Source organism: Amblyraja radiata, chromosome 24 (genome assembly GCF_010909765.2).
Source record: "Amblyraja radiata isolate CabotCenter1 chromosome 24, sAmbRad1.1.pri, whole genome shotgun sequence".
NCBI lineage: Eukaryota > Metazoa > Chordata > Chondrichthyes > Rajiformes > Rajidae > Amblyraja > Amblyraja radiata.
In genome coordinates this window covers 26,576,953-26,597,778 of record NC_045979.1, presented here as the reverse complement: position 1 = coordinate 26,597,778, position 20,826 = coordinate 26,576,953, and the positions used below count along the sequence as shown (strand labels likewise).

Sequence of the window (20,826 nt, the reverse complement as noted above, 5' to 3'; positions counted from 1 at the left end):
AAACCCTTCTTCAGACTGATGTAGGATGGGGGGGGCGGGGGGGAAGAAGAAAGGAAAAAGGAAGAGGAGGAACCCGAGGGCTGAGGGAGAGCTGGGAAAGGGAGGAGACAGCAAGGGCTACCGGAAATTGGAGGATTCAATGTTTATGCCTCTAGGGTGCAGACTGCCCAAACGGAATATGAGGTGCTGCTCCTCCAATTTCCGGTGGTGCTCACTCTGGCCATGGAGGAGGCTCAGGACAGAGAGGTCGGATTCGGAATGGGAGGGGGAGTGGAAGTGCTGAGCCACCGGGAGATCAGGTTGGTTAATGTGGACCGAGCAGAGGTGTTCGGCGAAACGATCGCCAAGCCTACGTTTGGTCTCACCGATGTAGATCAGCTGACATCTACAATAAATGAGGTTGGAGGAGATGCAGGTGAACCTCTGTCGCACTGCTGCTTGGGCCCTTGAATGGAGTCGAGGGGGAGGTAAAGTGACAAGTGTAGCATCTCTTGCGGTTGCAAGGGAAAGTGCCCGGGGAGGGGATGGTGCGGAAGGGAAGGGAAGAATTGACCAGGGAGTTACGGAGGGAGCGGTCTTTGCGGAAAGCAGACAGTGGGGGAGATGGGAAGATGTGACGAGTGGTGGGGTCACGTTGGAGGTGGTGAAAATGACGAAGGACTATTTGTTGTATGTGACGGCTAGTGGGGTGAAAGGTGAGGACTCGCTGGTTTGATCTTGCGTGCTGTAGCATGAGGTTGCATTCTGGATTTGCCTTTTCAACATGTTCAACAAACCTTCCATGTTTTATGATCTAATCTCACATACTAGATAGAGTGGTTATGGTATGCTTATGGTATGCTTGCCTTCATTGATCAGGGCATTGTGTATAGTTGTCTGAATATCATATTGCAGCTTTATAGGACTTTATAGGTTAAGCTGCATTTGAAGTATTGTGTGCACTTCTGGTCACCCCATTGCAGGAAGGATATGGAGACTTTGGTGAGGGTGCAGAAGAGGTTTCCCAGAATCCCAAAGATAGATACAAAACGTTGGGAGTAACACAGTGGGACAGACAGCATCTCTGGAGCGAAGGAATGGGTGAAGTTTCGGGTCGAGACCCTTCTTTACCAGAATGCTGTTTGGATTGGAAGGTATTAGTTGTAAAGGGAGGTTGGGTAAAATTTGATTAATTACTCTGGAGCATTAGAGGCTGAGGAGAGACTTAGTTTATGTAGCGCTTCTTTGCCCTCTACATGAGCTGCGCCCCAGGTTCGTAAACTTTAATTCCCTTATAGGTGTTAGTTAACCCTTAATTTAAGTATTTATGCACTCTCTTAATTTGGACAATAAGGCACCTTTAATTTCAATATTAAATGGTATACCCTACTGTAGAAACAGTTAAAATAAATCAACTGACAACTATGTTCCAATGAATTACCTTCACATTTATTCTATTAATTAAAATAAATGATATGTTGGTCAGGGAAATACAAAATAAAATATCAATAACCAAAAATATGGTGTTTTACTGGTGTTTCTCACACAGATATTCAAAAAAAAACAACACTCAATAAATCAATATTTTATAGTACCTTTAAGTATTAATTACTATGTGGGCCCACACACTCACTCACACAAGCCGGCAACATTAAAAACAAAACAAGAATAACCCCACGTTGCAGGCCTGGTCGAAGTTGGAGAGCGTCGCGGCCAAATACAGTGGAAGCCGACAAGTTCACCCGTGCAGAAGCTCACCAGATGGCGGGGAGTTGGCTGACCAGAGAGGACCCCATGTGGCAGAAATCTTCCTTCTCCCTCGTTGTCTCCAGGGCTCAGCTAACCGCTGCTCTCACTCTCCTCGTAATCACAAAGTCCACACAGCGACAGTCTTTAATCCACCCCTCCGAGCTGAAGGGGTAGCAGTTAGCCTAGGCTTCTTATCTCTCTCTCCTGGACTTCGATTACCCACAATTCCCAGCTTCCGCCCCCAAACCAATCACCACACAGGAAAAATGATCTAACTCATTAACAACAAATCAAAATGCAGAACACATATTCACAGCAAAACTTATATAAATTTCTTAATAAGAAAAACTAATATGAAGTTACACAGGGCTACATTTAGTTTAGAGATACAGCACAGAAACAGGCCCTTTGTCCCACCGAGTCCACGCCGACCAGCGATCCCCGCACACTAACACTATCCTACACACACTAGGGACAATTTACAATTTTACCAAGCCAATTAGCCTACAAACCTGTACATCTTTGGAGTGTGAGAGGAAACTAGAGCTCCCGGAGAAAACCCACGCAGGTCATGGGGAAAACGTACAAACCCCATGCAGACAGTATCCGTGATTAGTAAGGCAGCAACTCTACCACTATGCCACTGTTTCAATATATTGAATCCTGAGAATATGATATTCTAAATCTTAGAGGGATTTGAGAATTTGATAAATTCCTCAAAGAACAGTGGAAGTAGAATCATTGAACACGATTAAGGCAGATATATATATAGGATTTTAATAAACAATGACTGAAACATTACTGGAGATTGGCAGAAACATGGATCAGATCAGAGCAGCTGTAGCTTTATTGAATGATGGAACAGGCTGGATGGGCCGAGTGGCCTACTCCTCTCCTTAATTCGGCTACAAGGATTAGTACTAGGCTGAAATGTGAGCCTGGGTTTTTGTGATTAAGTCTTTGGAGTGGAATTTGAACCTAATTGCTTCTGAGTCAGAGCCTTCAGCTGATACATGGTAGAGTGGAAACACCCTGCCGATGACGATGAATTTAATCAGTCAGTCATGGGCCACAGCCTGTGGGTGGGGCATGGCGCACAGAGACCTGGAGTGCACGCGAGGGTTGCCAATCTAACAAAGACATTGATGATTAACCAGCTCAACAATGCTGCCAATAAAACCATAGGCAGACAGTGTTGGAGTAACTCAGCGGGTCAGGCAGCATCTCCAGCAATAGAAGATAGACACAAAATGCTGGAGTAACTCAATGGGTCAGGCAGCATCTATGGAGAAAAGGTACAGGTGGCATTTCAGGTCAAGACCCTTCATCAGACTGAGAGTCAGGAGAGGGGGGGATCTAGAGGTATGAAAAGATACAGAACAAATCAGAGCTGGCACCAATGGTCAAGGAGACCACAATGGTCCATTGTTGGTGGTGGAGGAGGTGATAACAAAGGGGTACGAACAGTGGAAATAACAGGATGACTAGGGTGGGGGGAGAGATGGAGAGATGCTGCCTCACCTGCTCAGTTACTCCAATACATTGTGTCTTTCTTTTTGTAAACCAGCATCTGCAGTCTCTGAAACCATCCAAAACGGCAGTGATCAAACTACACAAAAATTGCAGACAGTGAAGAAGACTGTTTGTTAAAGGATAAAGCAGGATATTGATCAGTTACAGATATCGCAGAAATGACAGATCGAGTTTAACCAGAACAATGTAAAGTGTTGCACTTTGTGGCGTCGAAAGTAAGGGGTACGTTTACAGTTAATGGCATGATGCTTAACAGCATTGACGTACAGAGGGATCTCGGGGTGAAAATCCATAGCTCCCTGAAAGTGACAACACTAGTAGATAGAGTGGGAAAGCAGTTGTATGGTATACTTGCCTTCATCAGTCACGGCATTAAGAATCAGGAACTCATGTTGCGGCTTTATAAAATTTTGGTTAGGCCACACTTGGAGTATTCTGTGCAGTTCTGATCACCCCATTACAGAAAGATTGTGAAGACTTTGGTGAGGAAACCGAAGAGGTGAGTGATTGAATCTCGGGTAAGTTGCAGGAAATGTGGGGAGATTAATAGATATGATGGGCCGAAGGGCCCATTGCTGCGTTGCACAACTTTGTGACGCAACATCAGAAATCATGTCATAGTTATTTAAAAAAAAAATAAATAATAAAACTGGCTTAATAACATCTATGAATTTACAACTAAAACAGTTACCTGGCTTTGATTGCACTTTGCCTAGTATAGCTCTATCAGTGCTACTTGTGTTGTTCCTGAAGACTCAATAAATGCTGCTGGCATGGAACCCATCTGTGGACTAATTATTCTCCCCATATTCCCTTCAAGGACCAGGGCAGCATGGTGGTGCAGCGGTAGAATTACTGCCTTATAATGCCAGGGAACTGGGTTCGATCCTGACCATAGGATGGTCTGTACGGAATCGGAGTTTGTATGTTCTCCCTGTGGCCTGCATGGATTTTACTCCGGGATCTCAGGTTTTCTCCCACACTCCAAAGACGTACAGGTTTGTAGGTTAATTGGTTTGGTATATTTGTATATTTGTAGATTGTCCCTAGTGTGTGCAGGATAGTGTTAGTGTGTGGGGATCGCTGGCTTGGTTTGGCGTGGAATCGGTGGGCCGAAGGGCCTGTTTCCGTGCTGTATCTATAAAGACTCAACCCCAAAGATTCTTTCACTCACCTATGCACAGTGGACAATCTGCGCATGGGAGGAAACTAGCACCCTGAGGAATCGTGCACAGTCACAGGAAGAACGTGCAAATTTCACGGAGACGGCACTCGATGGTTCAATGGTTCTTTATTGTCACGTATGCACAACACAGTGAAATTATTTTTTTACATAGCTCACACATGCATAGATGTCATAGATTGGCGCTAATTACAAAAATGTATGTACTGGAGTGTCCCTGATCCGGGTAAGCCCCAGGCTGCTGGAGGTCCCCCTCCCCCTCCCAGGAGAGGGGTAACTCCTTCCCCCTCATTGTGTATAAAATCATGAGAAGAATAGATCGGGTAGTTGCAGTCGCTTGCCCAGACTAACGGAGTCATAAACCAGAGGGCATAAGTTTAATGTGAAGAGGGAAAGATTTTATAGGGCTCTGTGAAGTCGGTGGAGTAAATTTTTCACACAAAGGGTGGTGGGTGTATGGAATGAGTCGCTGGAGGAGGTAGTTGAGGCAGGGACTATTGCAACGTTTAAGAAGCAATTAGACAGGTACTGTACATGGATAGGACAGGTTTAGAGGGATATGGGCCAAATGCAGACGTGGGACTCGTGTAGATGGGACATGTTGGTCAGCATGGGCAAGTTGGGCTGAAGGGCCTGTTTCCACACTGTACAACTCTATGGGCAAGAGGGAAGGACAATGAAATCTAACTTGTCAGGGTTATCTACAAGGAGTTAAAATAAATTATTCAGAATTGATTTTTTTTTTACACAGGCACTGGAAAGTTTTTAGCGAAGCTCTATGCAGAATTCACCAGGTGATGTTTGTCCGAATATACCTGCCCGATGTGTGGAGCCAACTGGAAAAGAACCAGATCCAAGGCAGACAGTGTCAGATCACTCAGCAGGTCAGGGCGGTACGTGGGAGAAGCAGGTAACTGCTCCACTCAGCGAACTGTCATCAGGACTGGGGAACATGGGAGGGGGAGAAATAACTGAGGGAGGGCGAGACTAAAAGACACAGCTAGCAGAGTCAGATCGGTAACACGGAGACATGGGTGGTGGCAGGACAGGCCGTGGAGAGGCGGTGGGTCTGTGGAAGGGCCAAGGAGAGGCGGGATCAAAGAGGGACCTACGTGACTCTGAGTACTTTTCTAACTTTGTCGGAGCCAGAAACATGGTGACTCTTTTGTGTACTTTGTGTATTGGCTGCAAAAATAAAGGATCTCACTGTACCTAGGTACATGTGGCAAGCAAGTATTATGGTCAGGGGTTATGGTGAGAAACCAAGAGAATGGGGTTAAGAGGGAAAGATGGATCAGCCCTAATTGAATGGCGGAGTAGGCTTGATGGGCCGAATGGCCTAATTCTGTTCCTATCACTTATAAACTCATGAATTGTATTGAATCATGTACAGTATGTGGCATAGGACGAAATTCCGCTCTCCTTGTGTTCTTTTGCTTATAAGCTCCTCTCCTTTCCATCTGTTTGTGCTTCTTACTGTGGATCTTTGGCTGCACTTCTTTACCTCGGAGTCAGAGGCTTCGGAGTTGCATCCCACTCTGCTGAGGCAGAGGGAGGGAGTCAAACAGGAGGAGGTATTGCAATGTTTCCCGGAGACTGGATTGAAGGGGGGTGTACTGGAAGGTTTCTCAAATGTGGCCATGTGAGTGGAGAATAGAAACAAAAACGGCGTTCTCTCTTTGCTGGCATTGGATTACAGAGCTCTTAGCAGTCAACAGGACATAGAGGAACAGATATGTGGGCAGATATCAGAGATGCAATCCGAGAAGGGTTATCATATTGGGCCTTCTCCCAAGTAGTAACTGGGCTTGCCTTTGTGTTAAAGGCTTAGAGGGGATGGTATTTTTGTTGTGAGTCCAGGAGAGCTCTTTGATGCAGTATGTAGATAGACCAACGAGAGTAGGGGCATTAATGGGCCTTATCTCAGGGAATATAACTGGTTAAGTGCAGGTAGTGTCAGCAGGGGAACATTTTGGAGAAAGCGACCATAACTCCATATAGTGAGGCCAAATGCAAATTGGAGGAACAGCACTTCATATTTCGCTAGGGCGGCTTATAAACCAGTGATATGAACCTTGGTTTCTCTAACTTCAAGTAACCCTTGCATTCCCTCTCTCCCCCAACCTAGTCATCCTGCTAGTTTCACTGTTGTCCTGCTTAGTTTCACTCATTAGTTCCACTTGTTAACACCTACTCCAAACCAACAATGGACCATTGTGGGCTCCACCTTTCCTTGGTCAACGTTGCTGGGTTTGATTTGTTCGTTGTGCATGCCTTGCATTCATTTGTTCTTTATACATCTTCATATCTCTAGTTTCCCTCTCCTCTGACTCTCAGTCTGAAGAAGGGTCTTGACCCAGAACATCACCTATTCCTTTTCTCCAGAGATGCTGCCTGACCTGTCGAGTTACTCCAGCATTTTGTGTCATTCCATATATTTCCAAGAGGCTATGGAAAAGGACGGAGATGGATAGCAGCAGAGGAGGAGGTTAAGCGGATGCATGATTGAGGTATATAGAATTATGAGGCCTATAGAAATGGTAGACTGCAGGAAACGGTTCCCCATATCAGAGGTAGATACAACTAAAAGAGATTGGTTTAAGATTGGGGCAGAGGGGATTTGAGGAGGATATTTTTCACACAGAGAATGGTAAGTACCTGGTTGATGTTGAGTTACTGACAGAATTTTGGAAATGTCAGTGTTAGAGGGCTACGTGGTGGGATTAATATGGATGGGCGCCCACTGTAGTTGGGCCGAATGGCCTCTTTCAATGTGGCTTGCTTCAATGAATCTAGATTACTGACCCCAAATGTAAGCTAACCCACCAATGCAGCAGTAAGAAAGTTTCTTCTCAGACAGTCCGATGGCATGGGGGACTTGCTTTCACTTTTGTTTCTTGGCATCTGGCGTGACTAATGATCAAGTCAAGTCACTTTTATCTATATAGCACATTATAAAACAACTCTCGTTGGCCAAAGTGCTTTACATTGGTGGAGGCACTAATGTTATACAACAGTGGTTAGAAACATAGAAAATAGGTGCAGGAGTAGGCCATTCGGCCCTTCAAGCCTGCACCGCCATTCAATATGATCATGGCTGATCATCCAACTCAGGCCACTCCCGGGTGATCTATCGGTTCGGGACCGACCTCTCCTGGGACACCTGCACGGGCCTTATGTTCATAGATGAAATACATACATCACTACATACATATAGCCCTCGCTCAGATGACGTCAAGAAAGGCTTGGGAGTAGAGATGAGTTTTAAGTCTCGACTTAAAGGAGTCGATGGAGGGGGCAGTTCTGATAGGAAGGGGGATGCTGTTCCAGTCTAGGAGCTGCAACCACAAAGGCGCGATCGCCCCTGAGCTTATGCCTAGATGTTCAGTAACTCCCAAGTCGGCCGATCTGAGGGACCTGGAGGTGGTGTGGTGGGTAAGCAGACTTTTGATGTAGGTGGGGGCAAGCCCATTAAGGGCTTTGTAGACATAAAGGAGGATCTTGAAATTTATTCGGAATGATGTTCACAGACGGTGTGGAGGGGTCAAGTCAAGTTGAGTTTATTGTCATATGCACTAGTACGCCATGGTACAGGTACAATTAAAATCTTGTTTTCAGCAGCATCATAGATCGAGAGAATAAGACAACATGAAAAAACATAAATTAACTATATTTTACATATAAATTCAAGAGAATGAAAGGAAAATGTGCAAAAACATCAGTGCAAAACACACAATTAGAAAACAAGTCCTTGGTAGTGCAAGAAGTGGTCCACGTTGTTCTGTTGCCAAGGTGAGGTTGGTGTTGTAGATGAGAGCATGTACAGGAAAGAACTGCAGATGCTAGTTTATACCAAACATAGACACAAAATGCTGGAGTAACTCAGTGGGACAGGCAGCATCTTTAGAGAAAAGGAATAGGTGATGTTTCGGTCGAGACCCTTCTTCAGACTGAGAGTCAGGAGAAAGGGAAACGAGAGATATAGAAAGTGGTAGAGATAGAGAACAAATGAATGAAAGATATGCAAAAAGGTAATGATCAAGGAATGGTGGAGCAGACAATAGTCCATTGTTGGCTGTGGGCCAGGTGATAACGAGTTATACAGACAGTGAAACTCAACAGGATGACACTGAAACTCGTGCCACAACTAGGGTGGGCGGGGGGAGAGAGAAGGGGGATGCAAAAATCACTTGAAGTTAGATAAATCAATATTCATACTGCTGGGTTGTGAGCTGCCAAGTGAAATACGAGGCGTTTGGCCGAACTACTACCCAGGTTTGACGTCAGTGTACTTTGAGGAAGCACTTCAGAAGGAGCTGCTTGGCTGTGAAATGTTGTGGGACGTCCTGAGATGGTTAAAGGGCTGTGACGGAGCAACAACGGGGAGACGGGGACTCCTCGCTTCCTGCCTTCTGTTCTACGACAGTGGTACAGAGAGACACTGGAAGGCGCCCAGAATGTATTGAGTGTTATTTTAAATGGATGGTTTTCCAGCGAGGATGTCACCCTCTTCTGGCTGCGGGTTGTCTGAGGAATATTCCGCTTTGGCCCTCCCCCTGCAGCCGGTCGGCGCCGGGCCGGGCGGGCGTGGTGTATCTGTGGGCGGGCCCGCGGCTGTGATCCTCGGCATCATGCTATGTTGCACTAGAGAGCAAGGATCCTATAGCAGAGCTCCGCAATAGGATCTTTGCTAGAGAGGCGGTGCTTTTGACAGCTTCCTAGTGCTGCAGTCGGGATAACACCGGTTCGGGCACATCTCCCAGCTCGGGTCTTGGACCAGTCTCTCCCAGGACATCCCCCGGTTCCGACAGACCTTTCCCGGTTAGGGGCAGATCTCTCCCGGGCCATCTCGCTGTTTGGGACAGACGGCTCCGGGGACAGACAGACAGACCGCTCCCGGGTGATCTCTCGGTTCGGAACCGACCTCTCCTGGGACACCTGCCCGGGTTTTATTTGGTGGCCAACATGGTAAGTGCCTGGTACGGGGTTAAGCGCGGGTTAAGAGCGAGAATATCGGTGTGTGGTAGTGTTGAACCTTGTGTGGAAAGGAACTACAGATGCTGATTTAAACCGAAGCTAGAACCGTCATGTGTGGATGAGGGTTGTGAGTTCGCCGTCAAATGGAGACAGTCTGCTCGCTGACACTCCGCAGCCGGGACCTCTCCCAGTTTGGGACCCACCGCTCCCGGCTCTCTGCACCCCCCCCCCCCCCCCCGGGCTGGGACATTGAACCGCTCGCTGCCTGTCCTCATCAACCCGGTCCCAGCGTCCGAGATCTGCCCGGGCAGGTTCCGCCAGGGATGTGGGTTCCCGCGGTCGCACCTCCTCTACACCCCGCCCCCCGGGGGAGGTGCGACCGGGAGCCCACACCCCACAGGCAGGGGTCGCGGGTCAGTCCCAACACCCGCCGGGTCCAGTACCCCCCTCCCCCCGCCCCGGTCAGGGATCCCGGACTCTCGCCCAGCGCGGTCACCACACCGGGGGGTGGGGTGGGGGGTGGGATGTCAATTCCCCACCCGGACGTCCCGGGTCCACCAGAGGTGAGATCCCCACCCGGGGTGGGGGGTGGTCGCAGAACCCACGGAGCTAAAATCTTTACCTTGACACGCAAAGTTAAGATCCCAGACCCAGGGGTCTTGAGATGTCTCCATATCCCACGACAGCCAGCGCTCACTCGCTCCCCACCCACCCACCAACCACTCCTCCCCATGGGTCTCAGGACCCTCAAAGCTGAGATGTTTAGTCCCCATATCCCGAGACCTCCAGAACTCACTTCCCTGCACAGGGGTCCCGGGATATGAGGAGAATCGAGATCCCCACTCGGGGGTCCTGAGATGTCCAGTCCCCATATCCAGGGACCCCCCAGAACTCAATTCACTCCTCCTCTGGCGTCCCGGGACCTCAAGAGCTCAATCCCTATCGGGGTAACAAATCCCTCGAGTGGTGCCGTGATATCCAGACCTCGCATTCCTGGACCCCCCGAGCCCAGTTGCCCACCAGGGTCCTGGTACCACCATCCCCAGACCCTGGAGGGATGTCCTCTCGTCCCTAATATATCTTCACTGTCCACCACTCCCCCATTCCCTCCCCCCCACTCCCTCTCCCCCCCCCCCCCCCCCCCCGTCCGGGGCGGAAGGAGCTGAAGGTCGCGGTGTGACAAGTGCGGGCTTGTGCGAACATGTCTGGTCCTGTCCCCACTGACCTGCCGACCCGGCCGGGACCCAGTTCAATCGTGAGGCTGAATTACCCAACCCCTGCCCGCTCTCTCCCTCCCCGCCCACTCTCCCAGGGTCACTCACTACTTACTGTCTACTCTCCGCTCTCTCCCCCAGCCCAGGTTCCACTCTACCCCCCCCCCCCCCCTTCATCGCCCCTCGACATGTCCCGACTTGTTCACAGCTAGTGAGCTGAGCTGCAATGACCGCTCCCTGCTGTGGAGGGGAAGGCTGGCTGACGCACGGTGTTTCAGGACCGCCCTGCCCCTGCTCCCACCGCCCGTTATCCACTCTCCTCATCCCGCTGCCCGCTCTCACCCCTCACCACCTCTCTTCTACCCCCTTCTCCCCTGCCCTCCCATTCCCCAACACACACTCTCCCCCTGCTGACACCCTGCCTACTCTGTCCACACTTCCCCCTCCGCTCTCCTCACTCCCTATCACCAGTCCTTTCTCTCTACCCCACCCTCCCATCGGCTGCCCACTCCCTAACACCAACTCTCCTCCCTCCCACAGACGCCCACTCCCCAGTACCCACGCTCTCCTTGTTCACTCCCCATCACTGACTCTTCCCATTCCCCCTCTTCCCTGTCCTGGTCCACTCCCCAATACCACCCCCCCCCCCCCACAACATTCACGCTAACACCCCTCTCCATCTCTCACCCCGTCCACACTCCTACCTAGTCACTCCCCGTCACCCGTTCTGCCCATTACCCCCTCTCCCCTGCCCTCGCACCAGTGCACCATTCTCTAGTACCCACTCTCGTCCCCTCCCCCTCAACATCCCCGCCCACCTTCGCTTCTGCTGCCCACTCCCCAGTACCCATGCCCTCTCTCTCCCCTGTCTACACCCCCCCCCTCCACCTCGCTCATTCCCCATCGCCAGTTCTTCTCATTACTCCCTCTTCACTGCCCGCTCTCCCACAGCCTCCCTTTAGCTGCCCACTCCCCCCGCCCACTGTGCCACACACACTCTCCCATTACCCAGTCATTAGCCCCCCGCTCTTGCCCTCTACACAATGCTGCCATTCTGCCCACCTCAGCAAGTGTGACCCTTGCCCCAATATTATTTACACTGAACATGCCCTACGCAAAAGAAGTGAGCCCCACCCCACTCATCCCGCCCGCACAGCCCCCGTTCCCACTCCCCGCCCGCACAGCCCCCGTTCCCACTCCCCGCCCCAAGTTGGCCAGTCTGTGGGAAGGGACTCAGACACTGCTGAGAACACGTCAGGGCATATCCTTTCAGGGGGGAGGGACGGGAGATCATGAGGTATAGCGATGGACAATGCAGGGTGGGTGGGGTCTATGGGGTGGGGGCTGATCACGGTGCAAAGAAGCAGCTGCCCACTGATTGTCATCTCAGTTATTGCTGCTGCTCTCCATCCCCTCTCCCATTCTCCATTTCATCTCTCCCCACCCAGTCTACTCCCCCAACCCGCTCCACTCCCTCTCCCCCGCCCTCTCTCCAGTCTTTCTCCACGCTCCATCTCAGCCCCTTCCTCTCACTCCCTCCACTCTCTCCTCTCACTCCATCCACTCTCACTCCATCCACTCTCTCCCCCCGCCCCCTCCCCTCGATCTTTCACTCTCCACTCCCTCTGCACACGCTCCTCCTCAGCCGTCACTCTACTTTTCCCTGTGACTTGTCAATCTCCTCTCCTCCTCCTCCCACCCCTTATATTCACTCCCCTACCTCACTCTCCCCTCTAACCTCATGATGCAGTTGCCTGAAATACTGTAAATTTGTTCTAATTATATCTAAAGCTGATAGGTGCTGAGGGTTGATGCTCACACAGCCAGTTCTTGTTGAGGGGAGGGAGGGGCGGGCACTCTTACACACCACCTTGCTTGGCTGGAGTGGGCAATTGTCTCTGTGCCCCTCTGTCAGTGTACCTCGCTTCTCTACCCCTTTTTCTTTCTCTGTGTAACTTTGTGTCATTCTGTGAACCGCTCATCTATTTCCCTACTTTGCCTCTGCTGTGCGACGCTCCTCGCTCTCACTGTCTTTCTGTTTCTGTCTATCTGTGCACGAGAGTGTGTGTAAGCGCTCGCGTGTGTGTATGTGTGTTGATATACATGCATTTCTGCTCAATGGTTGTCCATTTAGCTGTCTGTCTATCATCAGCTTGTCTATCTGTGCATCGATGCCATTGTGTCTGGGTGGGTCTCTCTCTCCCCCCCCCCCCCCTCCCTCCTTTCGCTCGTAGGGCTGACGGAATCAAGGGTTATGGGGGGTAAAGCAGGAACGGGTACTGATTTTGGATGAGCAGCTATGAATTCAAATTGAATGGCGGTGCTGGCTCGAATGGCCTATTCCACCTATTTTCTATGTTTTCCTCTTCACCCTCCTCTCTCCCTTGGAGTGCATGTTCCAGTCTCTACCCCACTCGCTCCCCCATCTCTCTGTCTGTCTGTTTCGTTTTGGTTTCTTCTCAATCTTGTTGCTTTCTCTTTCTCACCATCTGTCGGGTAGAGGAAATCGAAACTGTGGCCGTAAGCTGTGGCTGGTGAAGGCGTTTGGTTCTGATTTCTACCTTATCCAGAGACTAGTTGACTAACAAGGACATTTCTGGTGTATTTGAACTTGCCACAGGGGGGGTTATAGAAGTCTCTGCTTTCCTCCCGTGTTGATATCTGCTGACCCTGTTGATCTCAACCAAGTCTATCTCTGCTGACTCATTCTCCGCACTGCAGGGCTTCCCCGACCAAACCCAGGCAGGTCTAGAGTCCGCCCGATCCTCGCTCCAGCACACACCAGCAGCCCGATCCCAGTCCCTCCAGCACACACCAGCAACCTCTCTCCTCACTCCCTCCAGTAGACACCAACAGCCTGGCCCTGATTCCCTCTAATACACACCAGAAGACTGCCTGGACCCCAGCAGAGACCAGTAGCTTGGGCTCTGACCTCTGCCCAGCAGGGACCAGCAGTATATACTGGACACCTCCCAGAAAAGACCAGTAGCCTAGGCCAGTAGTCTACCCAGTAGAGACTGCAGCCTAATCCTTCTCCCAGCAGACACTAGTAGCCGAGGAAAATCCTGTGATGAAACCTGTAGCCCAGCCTAGGCCATGGCCTCCATCCAGCAGAGACCAGTTGGCTATACACTTGGTACCCCCCAGCAGAGTCCAGTAGCCAGGCCTTTGGTCCCACCCCAGCAGAGACCAGTAGCATGACCCTTCCCCCAGCAGAGACCAGTAGCCAGCCTTTGGTCCCACCCCAGCAGAGACCAGTAGCATGGCCCTTCCCCCAGCAGAGACCAGTAGCCAGGCCTTTTGTCCCACCCGAGCAGAGACCAGTAGCCGGGATGCTGGGCAAGTCTTGACGAGCCGCATAGCCTGGTCTGTGCACGGTGCGGATGTCTGTGTTTATGTGCGGGGATGGTGATCCCGCCAGGAGCTGCCTGTATACGTGTGTGTCAACACCTGTCCGTGTGGTTTGCAGGGCGAGGCTTCATTGTCGGCTTGTGAGCAGTGGCGAGCGCAGGTCGGCAAATGCAGGCCGGTTTGCCGGCGCCTCTTCGGCCAGGTGGACGGGCGGCAGGTGCGGGCCGTGTTCAGGGCCGAGCTCCGGAGCGGCCGGGAGGCGGCATCCCGGCGGTGGGGCTTCGACTTCGAAGCGGAGCTGCCCTTGAAGGGGGATCTCCATTGGGAAGCCGTGCCGAGCCAGGACGTCCCGTTCTTCTACCGTCCTGTGCGGGGATCCCAGCAGAGGCCGTTACTGGAGCCGCCGCCGGGGCCGGGGGAGGCAGCCGGGGAGAGGTCCCCATCGCCTGAGCAGAAACCAAACTCACCGCTCAATCGCAAGAGGAAGCAAGCTCTCATCACAGGTAGGACAGCAATGTACTCGCTGGAGTTGAGAAGGATGGGGGGCGCGGGGACCTCATTGAAACTTAACAAATAGTGAATGGCCTGGGTAGATTGGATGTGGAGAGGATGTCTCCACTGGAGGGAGAGTCTAGGACCAGAGAAATCCGAAATGGAAAGAAACTTGGCAGTGCTGGTGCAGGATTCCCAAAGAGTTAATTTGTAAGTCGAGTCGGTGGTAAGGAAGGCAAACGCAATGCTAGCATTCATTTTAAGATGACTAGAATACAAAAACAGGGATGTAATACTGAGGGTCTATAAGGCACTGTTCAGGTCGCATTTGGAGTAGTGTGAGCAATTCTGGGCCCCATATCTGAGGAAGGAAGTGCTGGCGTTGGTGAGGGTCCAGAGGAGGTCTACGAGAATGATCCCAGGGATGATTGGGTTAACATATGAAGAGGGTTTGACGGCACTGGGCATGTACTCGCTGGACCATTATTGGCGCCATTATCCAAAGTCTGGTCAGCTCGCACGCTTGGTGTACTGGAGCAGTTCCCGTGAACCGACGGCCCTCTCCTCGCCTGGACCTCTTTGTTGTCCGGGGGCGCCACCTGCAGTCAACCTTGAAGGCACTGGAGGCATTGCCCTGGTTCACCCTCCTACTGGCCCAACCGGTCTTCCCTGGGTTATGGATCCTGCATATACAAACAAGCTATTTCATATGTTTGGAAATAACTTTTCCTAGGAAGTTTGTGGAACCGAATAAACATTCCCTATCGTTTTGGCGCCATGACTTACATCAACTGGGAAACTTGGGGAGAATGTGCAATCTCCACACAATTGCAATCTCCACATCTGTAATGTACCTTTAATGCAGGGATGTGGAGGGACATGGATTATGTGCAGACGGATGAGAGTTGTTCTTGGCGTTATGTTCGGCACAATGATCTGTTTCTGTGCTGTGCAGTTCTATGTGCAATGTCTCTCTCGACAGTAAAATAATGTTTTATTAACCTGTTCTATCTCGCCCTTTCGTGTTTCCATTGGCAGATTTCTACGCTCTGAAGAGGAGGCTTGGTCCCTTGGGTCTTGAGTCCAAACCTTGAGGCCAACAGGAAGTGGGGGCAGGGTGGATTGTGACCTTCCATCCCCTTCACACCCTTGGGCTTTGTAACAAGATGGCTGCCCAGCAAGACAATATCTGTTTGCCTGTCCCTATGCACATGTCTGACGGAATCCCTGACTCACAAACTGAAGCACTACGGCCGTTCCCCGACCTCCTGATCCCAGGAACGGCAGACGTGGACCCTCGGAGCAAGACTCGGTTATGGACATGGGCTCGCTACGAGAGGCGAGCTGTTCCCAGGAGCCGCCAGGGTCTGTTCAGGGATTAGCTGTTGCACTTGTACCCCTCCCAACCTGCTTTACCCTTCCCGGGTGTACATAGGTGTACACACTGCACTTCCACACCGTGCAAAACTAGAGGCATAATGTGTGAATGGAAAATGCCTGGGTGGGAGAGAATGATGAAGGAGCGAATGTGAGTGAGAGAGTGAGGGAAAGGGATTTAGCAAAGATGAAACGCAAGTGTAGATCAATGTTTGGGAAATGCTATAATTCAGGATCATCCATTTGAACGCTTTGATGAGCTGAGAGAACCAGACAACTTTGTGGGTTGTACCTGATTAACTCCATTGCACTTTTTCATGGAGGTGATTGGGGACATGTATAGGGGGGAATGTCCACGGACGATAATTCTGTCTAATCCATAGGCTACTGTTCCTCATGAGAGGCTATATATGCCATGAGGATGGTGAGATTGAAGGCAAGTTATTGAGCTCCGTCCGTGGAGAACAGGGATAAAGAGCAGATCGGGAATCATTGACGAATGTTGTAAGCTGTGGGATAAACAGCCACGCGTCCACATCAACCAGTGATCAATGGTGCAGATGCATTCTCCAAATTACAGAGAGATATCAAAACAGCGGGAGAAACTCAGCGGGTCAGGCAGCATCTGGAGAAAATAACGGGTGATGTTTCAGGTTATATCCCTTCTTCTGACCCAGGGTGACACAGTGGCGCACTGGTAGAGCAGCTGCCTCACAGCTCCAGAGATCTGGATTCGATACTGACCTGGGGTGCTGTCTTTGTGGAGTTAGCATTTTCTCCCTTTGACTGCACGGGTTTCCTCTAAGTGTGGGTTTTCTCCCATCCCCCAAAAACCTGTGAGTTTGTAGGTTAATTGGCCTCTGCAAATTGCCCCTCGTGTGTGGGGAATGGATTAGAAAGTGGGATAATATAGAACAAGTGTAAACGGGTGGTCGGTGACGACTCAATGGGCAGCAGGCAGAAACAAACACAAGAAGCTGTTTTTTTCCCACCAATGATAGACACAAAGTGCTGGAGTAACTCAACGGGTCACGCAGCGTATCTGGAGAAGAAAGATGGGTGACATTTTGGTTACTCCTGCACTTGTGTTTTGCTCAAGATGATCAGTGCAGACTACTTTAGACCCAAAAAGAATAGATTTTCTAAATAACTAAAAGGTAAATATAAGGGCAGTTAAAAGTGACATGAAGGAATCAATTCGGTGTTGTTGGGCAGTCGATTAGAGGGTTATCCTTTATAATATGAAGACCAGGGACCGTGTGGTGTGCTGAAGCTACACAAAGCCCTGGTTAGATCAATCAGTACAATCAGTTGTTCTGCTAAGTCATGCTTGGAAGAATATACTGGATTTGATGGGGATTTCCCAGAATAATATCCAGTCCCCTGGAATTAAATTAGGAGAGAATTTAGATTAAGAGACGATTTGATTACAATTTCAAAGACAGTTCCACCACTGATTTTCTAGCATTTTTGGCTTCGGAGCCTTTTTGAATTATCCATATCGCTGGACCAACAGAGGTCACAGCCTCTGATAAGAGTCTAATAGTACCGGGACGGTCCGCCGAGGAGCTGAGATATCGGCCCGCAAAACCGGCCTCAGAAGTCGACTATGGGAATGGATCTCCCGGAGCCGGCCGGGGTGGGCCACAAGGGACAAATTTAACCCGCTGAAGCCTGATGAGGTTGAGATTGGCTGACTCACGCAACCTGGGTGCTATGTAGGACTACTACGGTTGGGGGAGGTGGGGATTTTAAGAGCCCTCTTGTAATTTTGTCCGGATTAAAGGAGATGCCAGACCACCAGTTGCCAGAAAATCGGCGGTGGACCTGTAGCAAGTGGAATGGATGGTGGTTGCAAACTATTTACTCTTGTTGGAGATTCTAACACCACAAAGCTTAGACACAAGTAAACGGCTGTATAGAGCTTTATTTATGTGGAGAAGTCAGAAGAATGGGGTTAGGAGGGATAGATCAGCCATGATTGAATGGCGGAGTAGACTAGATGGGCCGAATGGCCTAATTCTGCTCCTATCACTTATGGAGCACATACAGCCTGAGTCTGAAGAAGGATCCCAACCTGAAACGTCACTAGTACACGCTCTCCTTCCAGGGATGCTGCTTGACTTGCTGAGTTACTACAGCACTCTGTGTCTTTTTTTTAAGTCCACATGAGAAAAGACTAGGTAAAAACCTCCTGTGTGCTTGCTGGTCGATGCTTAGTCACACGGTAAGTTTAAAACTGACGGATAAGATTGAATTTGTTTATCAAAGGTGGGGAATGCAGGGCCGACTGATTTATGCCGCACAAACAACCATGATCTCACTGAACGATGGAACGGGTTTGAAGGGCTGAGTGGCCCCACTCCTGTGTAGCAGTGAATATGGGATGGAGTTACCGATGGGTTGAGAGAGAGAGAGAGAGAGAGAGTGAGTGAGTGAGTGCGTGTATATGGGAGTGGAACCGAGAATGAGTGTGACTGAATGCGAGTGAGATCCTGTGAAATGAGAGTGAAATCTGCTGCTGACGTTGAGATTAAAAATGTAAATCATTTTGTTAGAAGTGTAATTAGCATAATAGTGTAATTCTATTTATTCCACATACTATAGATTCAACATATTTATTAGAATCGCATATTAGAAATATAAATATTTTAAATGGTTTAAAACTTGCACAATTTAAATTGACCTTTCTGGCTATGGATGATGCTGCTGCTTTGAAATTTGCAACCTGGGATAAGGTTGATCGTTCAGGTTGGATGTTGACATGGACACACTGGAATTGACTGATTTGTGGACACAGATACTCTCTCAACACTGCAGAAGTATCTCGACAAGCACTTGAATCGCCAAGGCCTAGAAGACTGTGGGCCGAGCGCTGATAAATAGAAATAGATTGCCACTTGATGGCCAGCATTAACATGGTGGGCCAAAAGGCCCTTTTCTATGCTGCATGGCTGCATATCTCTGTGTAAGCTATAAATATTATTGTATGTATGCTATTAAAATTGGACCATCTTTCAATTTGAATATCATTGTGAGTTTATGGCCGGTTTGTTCATGGATTGTCCATCTTCACCTGAAGGGAGATCATTGACAGATTTGGATTGTTTACCCTGGAACGTTGGAGGTTGAGGAGAGACCTACCTGTTAGTTTAATTTAGTGCAGTTTAGAGATACAGCGTGGAAACAGACCCTTCTGCCCATCGAGTCTGTGCCAACCAGCGAACCCTGTACACTAATACTACCCTACAGTCACTAGGGGCAATATACAATTATACCGACAAACCTGCACATCTTTGGAGTTTAGGAGGAAACTAGATCCCGGAGAAAACCCATGCAGATCACGGGGAGAACGTGCAAACTCTACACAGACAGTATCCATAGTCAGAACAGACTTGGATTGTTTACCCTAGAACATTGGAGGTTGGGGGAAGACCTAATAGTTTAATTTAGTTTCGGGGTACAGTGCAGAAACAGGTTTTCCGGCCCACCGATTCTGCACTGACCAGCGATCACACATAGTGCTAGTGTATCTTACACTTTAGCGACAATTTACTGAAGCCAATTAACCTACAAACCAGTAGGTCTTTAGAATGTGGGAGGAAACCACATCACCCGACATAACCCACGCGGTTACGGGGAAAACGCACAAACTCCATACAGACAGCACCTGTAGTCAGGATCGAACCTGGGTCTCTGGTGCTGTAAGGCAGTATCTCCAACACCGCTGCACTGTGCTGTAAAAAGATAGGGGTGCATAAAACTATGAGGCATTGTTAGGGTAGGCAGTCAGGACCTTGTTCCCAAAATGGAAATATCCGATAATAGAAGGCCTGGATTTAAGGTGAAAGGGGCAAAATTTAAAGGACAACTGCAGTTTTATCTGGTAAAGCAAATGACTGAGCCTTTGGGGCGAAACGATCTCAATCTATTCTCAAGCTGTAAATGTGGTTTAAAGTGAAAGGGTCAAATTTTAAAAGATATCTGGGGGCACGTTTTTTACAGAGGGTGGTGAATGCCTGGAATCATCTGCTGGGGTTGGTGGTGCAGGTAGATACGAGAGTAGCATTTACAAGGCTTTTGGATAGGCATATACTGTACATATAGAGGGATGTGGATTATGTGCAGGCATAGAAGAGTTGGTACTGGTATGTTCGGCACAGACATCATGGGCCAAAAGGCTTGTAATTTGTGCATCTGTTCTTGTGCTTTACGAGATACAGTGTGGAAACAGGCCCTTCAGCCCATCGAGTCTGCGCCGACGAACAATCACCTATACACTTGTTCTATCTTGCACACAAGGGACAATTTACAGAAGGTCTTTGGAATGTGAGAGGAAACCAGAGCAACCTGGGGAAAACCCACCCGGTCACAGAGAGTACGTACAAACTCTGTTCAGATAGCACCCGTAGTCAGGATGGAACCTAGGTCTCTGGCGCTTTAAGGCAGCAGCTTTACCATTGCACCACAGTGCCGCCCTTGTGCTGTACTATATCCTTGTGCTGTTCTATATTCTATACACCGTATGGTACAGCATAGGAACAGGCCCCTTTGCTCCGCAATGACTGCCAAACATAATGCCAAGCTAAACTCTCATCTGCCTGCATGTGATCCATGTCGGGTTGGGGAGGTAGGGGTGGTGGGGGTAGGATGGGCAATGTCCAAGGCAGTTAAATGTTCACCATTGTTTGACAGATGAAGGAGTCCATGATTGCAGCCAGCGGGACCCGTTATCAGGCAATGGTAAATGAGAAAGGAATGGTTGAATGAAATGGCTTGCAGAAAGAGAGTAGACACGGGTTTTCTGGGTTGAATGGCCTCTGTATTGTCCAAGTTTCGGCGGCACAGCAGGTAGTGCTATTGCCCATCTCACACCTGCCCTTGGGTGCTGTACATGTGGAGTCTGCACATTTACCCTGTGACCCTGTGGGTTTCCTCCAAGTGCTTTGGTTTTCTCTTGGGTTCGCTGGA

The 20,826-nt window shown here is 49.6% G+C and overlaps 1 protein-coding gene across 1 annotated transcript; it reads left to right on the top strand.

The window, feature by feature from the left end:
- The first annotated feature begins 8,765 nt into the window (after positions 1-8,765).
- LOC116986911 (cyclin-dependent kinase inhibitor 1-like) lies at positions 8,766-16,570 on the top strand. The gene is made up of 3 exons (XM_033042698.1): positions 8,766-9,412; positions 14,105-14,489; positions 15,517-16,570. Exons 1-3 carry the CDS (start codon positions 9,410-9,412, stop codon positions 15,570-15,572), a joined length of 444 nt encoding a protein of 147 aa, XP_032898589.1. The 5' UTR covers positions 8,766-9,409; the 3' UTR covers positions 15,573-16,570.
- The last annotated feature ends 4,256 nt before the right edge of the window (positions 16,571-20,826 follow it).